Source organism: Cervus elaphus, chromosome 18 (genome assembly GCF_910594005.1).
Source record: "Cervus elaphus chromosome 18, mCerEla1.1, whole genome shotgun sequence".
In the NCBI taxonomy this organism is placed as follows: Eukaryota; Metazoa; Chordata; class Mammalia; order Artiodactyla; family Cervidae; genus Cervus; species Cervus elaphus.
The window spans coordinates 62,826,273-62,835,438 of record NC_057832.1 but is presented as its reverse complement, the minus strand read 5'-3'; the positions used below and the strand labels follow the sequence as shown (position 1 = coordinate 62,835,438).

The following is a 9,166-nucleotide window of genomic DNA, read 5'->3' as shown; positions in this document are numbered from 1 at the left end:
ATAGGAAATAAATTATCTTTTCTTTAGCTTTTATTCTTTTTCTTAGGTAGGGCTTAGAATTGTTTCATTAAACACAGAAAGTTCAGGTGCATAATGAAAAATGACAGCTGAATTTTCCCAAAGATTTATGGATTAACTGTAAAGAATTACTTAATATGTAGTAGCAAATATCATTTGTAGACTGTATGTATAAAAATGGTTTAGATGTAAGATATATTCATAAATACCCTACACTAAAAATTTTTATTAACTGTACATAAAAGCTACCTACATAGAATTATTAAAAGTGGGTTATGGGTTAAGTGTTTACAAAGAGAATTTCTAACCTCGTGTAGTGATTTTTTAAAACCCGCTGTCTCTGTTGTTCGATATTATGTTTTATAGAGTGTATCTTTAGGGAATTTTAAATCTGCTTCCACTCAGAACCAAGTCAACTGATGTATATATTGATGAATTCTACAGTAAACTAGACATGTATTTGGCTTTTTAAAAAAAATCTTGAGTTTAAACAATCGTCTAATGGTCTTAAGCTGCTAAATTCCTTGCTACTACATTTCTAGGCCTTATACTGCTTTCCTTTAGACTCTACCTGCTAAACAGGCATAGCTTTGTGTTATTTTAATTTCATATTTAGGAACTTCCCTGATGGTCTAGTGTTAAGACTCCGCACTTCAATACAAGGGGTACAGGTTCAACCCCTGTTTGGGAAACTAAGATTTTATATACTGTGTACTATGGCCAAAAATAAATAAATAAAATTAATTTCATATCTAAATATAATAGAATGAATCTGTTCAAAGAAAAGATAAACCTTTTACATATTATATTATATTCACTACTATATCACTCCATATATTAGTAGACTGTTTACTAGTTTACTATCATTACTGTCATTTATTAGATCTTAGAATACGTGCATTTATGTGTGTGTATGTGTGCATGCATATGTGTGTGTGTTTGAGGTGTTAATCAGGCAAATGTTTCCATTTAAAAAATCCACTTACTATCTTTGCTAGTTGTTCTGTTTGTGTATCCTAAAAGTTGACATGCAGAACAGGTGTGAAATTGAGAGATCAGCCATTTTTGAAGGGCATGGCAGCAGTTGGGAAGATTGAGTTTCTTACACTTTATACCTTGTGATGTCTGTTGGTTTTTAATCTACTAAGCTTCTTTATTTGAAGACATGTCTTGTTTTATTAGTTTTCACATTAGCCAGTGAATTAGGTATTCATTATTATTCTTTTAACAAATAATCTATATAATATTTCCCATGAAATAGAATGAAGGGACTGTTTCCTGTGCCAGGAAGAATTAATATAAAAAACAATTTAATTGCTAAGAGGTATGCGAGAAAAGATTTTTTTCCCCTTTCCCACATCCCAGATCCACTGCACCACTCTGTCTTGTAGATACATTTTCTTTGCCTTTTTCTACATTGTATTTGGTGGCTTATTAATACAAAAACATTTTAGCTTGGCTAATCAGATCTCAGAATATCACGTCCACATTTCAGGGAGAGGATAGGAAAAACACATTGCTACAATTCTATTATATTCACAAGTATTGACTATGGATTCCTACAAGCTAGACCTTGTGAGATGATAGGATGGAAGAAGTCACGTTCCTGTCCTAAATAAACAGGCAGTCCAGTTAGGATAATTAGTCAAATTCCTAGTGCATGCAAAACAGTTAGTGTCATAAGAGACCTGAAAATGAAGAGATACCACCAATTGAAATAGTAGAAGACTTCAAAAGGATGAAAGTAGTAAGATAGAAAAATGTACAGAGTTGGGAAGGAGGAGAGGAGGAAAGATAACTGAAATCTTCTAGACAAAGAGGTATACATGAGCAGACACAGAGGAACAGATGACCATGGAGTGTTCTTGGGACAGTGTGAGTTGCTTGACTGACAGAAGACTTGAAGCAAAACGATGGAAATTAGGGCTGCATGGTTCAGATGAGGTAATAAGGATGATGCACTGATTCCAACTAAGACTGCAAAATCGGGTCTTGGCATCATCTCAGCCAAACAAAAATGACTTCTCTGTAATCCATTTTTGACTTACCCATGCTACTCTTTATTATCTTGAATAAAAGAATTGAATATATTAGGAAAAAACTTAGCTCATTTTTTCTTAAATTTTCATATAAAACATTGTTTCATATCTGACAAATGAAGGTAGTATGTAGGTATCTAACAAATAAAGAATTGACACAAAATAAAAATACTGAACTTTTTAAAGAGTTGTTTGCTTAATCAAGTTTTAGCACAGTATAGTAATGACATTCCTTATAAAACATGTTCAAAGCTAGTGAAAATTTGGTTAGCTGTTTAAAGAGGTTTGGGTAAAATTATGGAAATATATTTTATTAGTGGCTGAATCCATTTTTAAAAGATGAAAAGTAACTTACATTTCTGTGAGTTTTATTATGAATTATTTCTGAAACAGAAAAAAATTAAGCAAATTAATTAAATAAATAAAAGTAACTTTTTAGGCTGTTCTCTTCATGTAGGAGTACAACTGCGTAAATGTTGGAAGAGCATGTCCTGCCCCATTCTTTTCTTACCTTGTTGCAGAATCACAGTAGATCCTATTCCTCAGTTCCACGGAATCAGCTAAGACAGAACTTAATTAGCAAACCACAATCTTTATTGCCTAGATCAATTTCTGTATTCACTCTGAAAATTTTAAAGGTTTCAGAGTTCAGTAGATGAATTGACTCTGGGGGTGGCTGTTCTCCCGCCTGCATCTTCACTAGTTCTCCTGCTAGTTTTTTGTTTTGCTTTGTTTGCTTTTTTGCCAAAATTTATATGCAAAAATTGAGCCTAATAAAGGAGACAGCAGGCCTGGCAATATAAAATAATATTCCATGACTAAAAAATTACCAAGAAAGTATCATGAATGCTATTTGGAAAAAAATTTACTTATTTCCTGGTATCTACACTGGATATTTTTAAGTTTTCCATTTAACCAGAAGATTGGTTTATGAGGACATATAAAAGATGATCCTATCTCTCTTACAAAATGATGATTTTATATATATATATATATATAATGTTAAGCCAATATTCTTGAAGGTTGAGAAATGAATGTCATCTCATTGACTCATTTATTCTTACATTGAAAAGTTTGTTGAGATGTTGGTGGCTTATGTAGATGTGATTTTTTAAAGATATTTGATTGTACTACCTACACCTGCTTGATTCATCAATTAATTTTTAGAAGTTTGTTTCTAATAGTCAGAAGCCCAGCAAGGTAAAAGGTGATGGTTATTACATCATGTTTCTTACCCATTATAGAAACAGATATGCAATAATACACTTCTTTTTGTTTATTCTCATGCCACATCCTCTTTTGGCTCTTAACCATCTTAACCAATACTTGAGGGGACATGATGAAGGCAGCTAAGTTTATAAAGGTGACCCTTGTTATGATGGTTCAGAGTCAAATCTTTATTAACCAGGGGCTGCCAGTTCTTCCTGAGATCCACTTTTCTTGTTCAACATAGTGATGTGACCAAAATGGGTTGCAAAAATCTACCTCCCCTCCACCTAGCAATAGGTTCATAGTTCTTATGATTTTATTTCCAATTCTTCACAAGTGGTCATTGGAAAATCAGTTAAACCACCGATTATTTCTTTTTTGCCTGCAGAGAAGTACACATGATGTATTTTAAGTCCTTTGAAACTTCTTTGTAGTATTGCAAGTATGCATGAGAAGGTTTAGTAAGTTAATGTTAAAGTCAAATAAAAGAGATTAAAGACGTTACATTCTTTTATGTATAAGAAAATAATTACCGTTCAGACACCTGTGTTCATAAAGTAATATAGTGTTCTTTGCATTAATAAGATATTGCATATTGACTGAAACTCTTAAAGGTAGAACGCAAAAGCCAAGTCATTCGGAACTGAAGAAATGCTAACCTTAACTTTGTTGTAATGTAGACCTGTCAACAAAATTATCAAGATGGCAGTTTTAGAGATAATATTCCAAGTACAGCCTACAGTATCCCACTTGTATTTAATGAAAATATGCTTCCTCAAACAATCAAATATTTGCCCTCACTTCTACTTCAGGATGTTTGTATTTGTTCCACTAAAAAGTTAAAGTCAAGCATTCAGTTTCAATGGGACTTGAGTCAAGCATGCAATTAGGGGATTTGGAAATAGTTGTGTACCTAATTAAGAAATTAAGAAAGTTATCTTAAACCTAAGAAAATTAAGGAAACTATCTCCTACCACATGAAAGTCAGTTTAAATGCTTCCTTCTCGTGTTGTCCTCCCACACATGCCTGTTTCTTAGGGGTGTGGGATGCTGTGTACAAGTTTAGTCGTTGAATTCACTTTTATAGGTCCATAAACAGATTACCTTTTCTCTCTGAAGATCAATGTTACATTCTCTATGAAAGAAGTTCCTGTTAAAAAGAAATCACCCAAATGTGCTCCCTGAGTGTGACTCTCTCCCATATTTCTGACCAAGGCAAAAGCATCAGATTACTTATTGATGCCTCCTCCCTGAGGATTAGCTGTTTGGGGTATCAAAGAAAGTTCTCTACTGTGAACAAAGCACAAGATTTTGCACATTTTAGTCATTTAGTAAATAGTTGTTGAAAATTGATTGTATAGTAATAATTTCATTATACCTATGTGACTAAAATGATTAGTTCCATTATTTCACATACTTAGCCATAGCTAATAGCAGCAACCAAAGTCACTGGTATATTGGATATTCATTTCTCCATCAGAAGATCTTGCCTGCCTATTTGACTTTTTAAAATTTCAGTTATCATTTAACAACTTGGTAACTATATAATGACTATCACCGATGATTAGTTTATTCTCTTAAAGCACCTTGAGGAATAATTTATTGTTTTATAGTGAGAAAAGTTAAAAATTTGCTTGAAGACAAAAAAAAAATACCGAGTAGTTCATTTGTAAATCTTTTTTTAATTATTATCACTTAATGCTTTATGCTTTATAGGTACAAATTCATTCTGAAGCAATGCTTGTAGAACTTTTAATTTAAATGTCCAACTCTGAATAATAGTTGACGTCAAAGTTATTCAACTGTGTTATACAATCTTCCTTTAAAAGAGAAAAAATATTGCTTAAAGAAAGGCCATCCCCCAAATTTTGTAAAACTGAAAGATCATCTTTTAATTGTTTCGGTCTTTGGCAAATTTGGCTTACAAATGCCCTGACTTTGTAGGTATGCAGGAGATAAAACGTATATATGTGTATTGTTGTTCAGGTACACAATGTGTTTCTTCAACTTAAATCTACGCTTGGATGTTGTTCTTAAAAATATGAACTTAAAGTTGAAAGATTTGATTTATCAAAATGTGCTGATAAATGATACAGTGGTAAATGCAAATTTCATGGTCAGTATTCAAAGCCCAAAAAAAGTCCTCTGTCATTGTCCGTGTTTTATCTATTTTTAAAAACCACAGAGGGAAAAATACGCTCAGGGAAAAAAATGAAGCTTTACTGCAAAAGAAATGAATGCAAGAAATGGCACTTTAAGTAGTGAAGAGACATGAAGCATTGAAACTTCATAGCCTGCTAAGGAGCAACAGCTGTACCTAATTTCAACTTGACGTGCTTCAGATCTCATATTCATATAGGTATTTAATGATCCAAATATAATGGTCCTATATAGAATAATTACTTATATGAAGGAGCAAACTTCATACGCATTCCTTTTTAAATGATCCTTCAAGAGAAAAACTGCACTGGCTCTTTGAACAATGAATAGTCTCTTTCACCAATCCAAATGTTTGGGGCTAAATAGCTTATCTTTTAAGAGAGTAATAATAGTGCTGAGGTTACTTCTTTTTGACAGACTCTTTTTTTCTTTCCCCTTCCCAGCATAGCCAGTACAATGAAAAAAGTTAGAATGCCAAGCCAATCATTAAGTCATACTGATAGATGGTTACAAGAAATATCAGAAACAAAAGGAAGTAAGGTACTTTAGAGTTGATGTATTTTGAAAGCAGAGATTCACTTTGAGATTGACTTTCCTGGGCAGGGAGACTATCAGAAGCAGGGCTGTCAGATTCCTTGTCGCCTGAAGAGTACAGTGATTGTCCAGAGTTTATTAATCCTTCATTTTCATGCTTTACCCCCTCTATGTTCTCAGAAGCTTCACTGATTAAAATCGTTGGCCCTAGAGGTTTCTCCACACTGCATTCTCCTTGTTTGACAATCTGGCCTATACATCTTTCCTTTGTACTACCTGATGTCACTATTCCTGAACTTTTAGAAACTTCTTCCAGTGGAGATGCAGGATGAGAGTGCTTTTCAGTACCCTGGATTTCACTTGTTGGATTACAGTTATATTCTGACTTAGAAGTAGATTGGAGCATCATGGTAGTAGTTGCATGCTCTATAGTAGTGGCCTGTTCGTGAGATGACACCGGACTTTTAGCATGGTGATTGGAAACCTGAGAGCCATTCTGAGAAGTTCTATTAGTGTCTGAGTTTAAAGAAGAATGCATCATGACAGCTATATTTGTTCTCTTTGATAATTCTTGGACCTGCTCATGATCTCTATTTTCTGGAAGTATTTTTTTGTCTGTTGGTAACATTCCCAAATGTATATCTAGTTTTGAGGCTGCTTTTTGATTGTCTGTAATGATCTGTGAGGATTCTTCTACAGATGTTGTATTCCCAATGACACATTTCTTCTTGTCATGTGTCTTCCCAGGATTGTATATAGCTATGGTTTCTTCCTTCTCCTTTTCATCTACATGTACATTACAAATACCTGAACATGACTCCTTTTCAAAATCATTGTCATAGATTACACCTACTGTATCTCGTTGACAAAGGGTATCATGTGAATCATCATTTCTCCCTTCATGTGGATCAAACGCTGTTTCCTTTACCTCGATGGGCCTGTCACTTCGTGCTGTCTCTTGAGGTAGCTTAGCAATTATTGCTTTTTCTCTAGCAGACATGCATTCTAGAGTACTTTCTGATGTTGTCTTAATCATATAAGCTGTACCTGCTTCTGCTTTCTCAGTAATACCATGATCAGCTAGAGAAGACAGTTCACAGCTTGCTGTTTCTTGGCAGGTAAACAATTCTTGTGTAGGATTAACTTTCAAGCTCCTTGTATCATCTCTTTTTCCCGACATGTCTTCATAATCTGCTTGTTCTGTGGACTGCTCTGTTATAGTTGTCTTACTCCCTCTTGCTCTTTCCTGACTTTCCAGAACATTCCAACTTTGTTTATGCTGTGTGTTCTTATTCTGATCTTCAGGATTAATCCAAACTGATTTTTCTTCTTCAGCTTGGAAAAGGTACTTATTCCTCAAAACATTTCCATTTCTTGGTGAACCAGCTTGACCAGGCATCCCTCCTAGACTAGTGCCTTTGCTAGCTGAGAGATCACAGTCTGAGGTCGCTGACACAGTTTCCTCCAGGCTTAGATTTGTCCTTGGTGAATGAAACCTATCTGCTCTGATTGACTGGTCGTGAATTGTGGTGTCTTTACTCGGCAGAGCAGTTAGGTCTCTGTTACTGGCTCCCATCCCTTCCACACTTATTTCAGAGTGGCTTATCTTTCTTTCTTGGTCATGTAAGACTGATTGAAAACTTTTGCTTTGTTTTTCATTAACACCTAAATATATTCTTTGCTCCTCCTCCTCATTCTTACTATTGCCATAATCTTTCTTGGAAGATCCTTTTTCTATCGATTTTCCTGAATGGAAATCCAAGCGAAAGTCATCTCTTAAACATTCCCAATCTTTTACTTCAATTTCTTTAGCTTCTCCTTCAAGTTTTTTGTTAAGGTTGTCTGCCATTAGTTGGTCTGCAGAGGGACAAGACATTTGCACTCTGCCTCTCCCTTTGGCTGGATTAGCGTTATCGTCCAGTACTTCTTTGCTGCTAACATGTAATTGTACTACTTCATCACTACTAGTATTTCCCAGTGATGGCTTGATTTCTCCTGTATCTGAAGTAAATTCCTCTGAAGGTTGATAAGTATGCTCATTTCCTGAGAAATATTTTTCCTTGTGGTAAAAATCTCCCTTTAAGGATCTTTCTGCTGATGAACTTGAAGACAAAGGCCTTTTAAACAAGTCAGTGTATACATCACCATGGATTTGCTTCTTCTCTAACCTCTCAGCTTTATTTGGAAAATTGACTGTATTCTTTTCATCTCCAGAAGCAGTACTTCTTAGCAAGTGTTGGTTTATCTTAAGGGATAAAAACAACAAAAATAATGCTTTTTATTGTGTTTAAATATACAAAGCAAGTTAGATAGTTTTCATTAATTTGGCTAGTGATTATCTGATAGATTTCCTTGATTCATTTCATTTGTAGATTTTGCACAAATTCTGAAAGAGGAATGTTTGGGGGAGATTCTTGTAGGCTATGACTTAGGAATGAGTTTAATAAGAAAAGGGGCCAAAATTAATAATTCTCCTTCCCAGCTTCCAAATATCGCATTGTATTATTCAACTATTCTTGCTTGTCATGGCACTTTCTCCTCACTTAGGATATACACATTGATAGCTCCATGCTAATCAATTAGAGAGCAGCTTCCTGGATGCCCCTTGCTGCATTTTACACTTGCTGTAGGTGCCCCTATTATAGTATCTCTTATTAATATGTTTTCTGCAAAGCCTCTGCAAACTATTAATAGCAAAACGTCACTCAAAGAAAAGTGAGGGAGTTAATGTCTCTGCAAATTCTGTTTTAATGACCCTCTGCCAACTGGTACTCAAATGTATTTGAGCTCTTCAGTGATGCCAACTGTCAGGATTTAACAGTGAGATGCCTGTGTTTTTTTTTTCTCCTCATAACTGACATTTGCATGATCTCAATAATTATATGCAAATCTTACGTTTTCCCCTTCTTCTCACATAAGGCTCATGTTACTTGTCAACTGCACAGCTGTCTTGTAAGCCAACGCCTGTGGGTTCCACAGATTTGGTTGTATTTCCATCTATTATAGAGCTTCATTGTTTTATGCATTAACGTCAGCATGGAGCAAATTAGCATCTAAATTACAGCTCCCTGTTCATTTATTGGACGTACAATCTCAGTAACTTCTAAACAAACTTTATATTTGCGCCTGCTCATTGTAATGAGGTGTATTGGTGAAGTATGTGATTTTTCAGAGTCCTTTCATTATATTCTGTGGTTTGAAAAAAA

At 34.6% G+C, this 9,166-nt stretch overlaps 1 protein-coding gene across 2 annotated transcripts in view; it reads right to left on the bottom strand.

Moving 5' to 3' along the window:
- Positions 1–4,928: 4,928 nt before the first annotated feature.
- The window catches only part of PPP1R3A (protein phosphatase 1 regulatory subunit 3A), a 39,027-nt gene continuing 34,789 nt past the window's right edge, over positions 4,929–9,166 (bottom strand). For both annotated transcript variants that reach the window (XM_043872691.1, XM_043872692.1), the window contains one exon: positions 4,929–8,205. In XM_043872691.1, the coding sequence (XP_043728626.1) occupies positions 5,893–8,205 (2,313 nt within the window). In that variant the 3' untranslated portion in view covers positions 4,929–5,892. The remainder of the gene's footprint in view (positions 8,206–9,166) is intronic.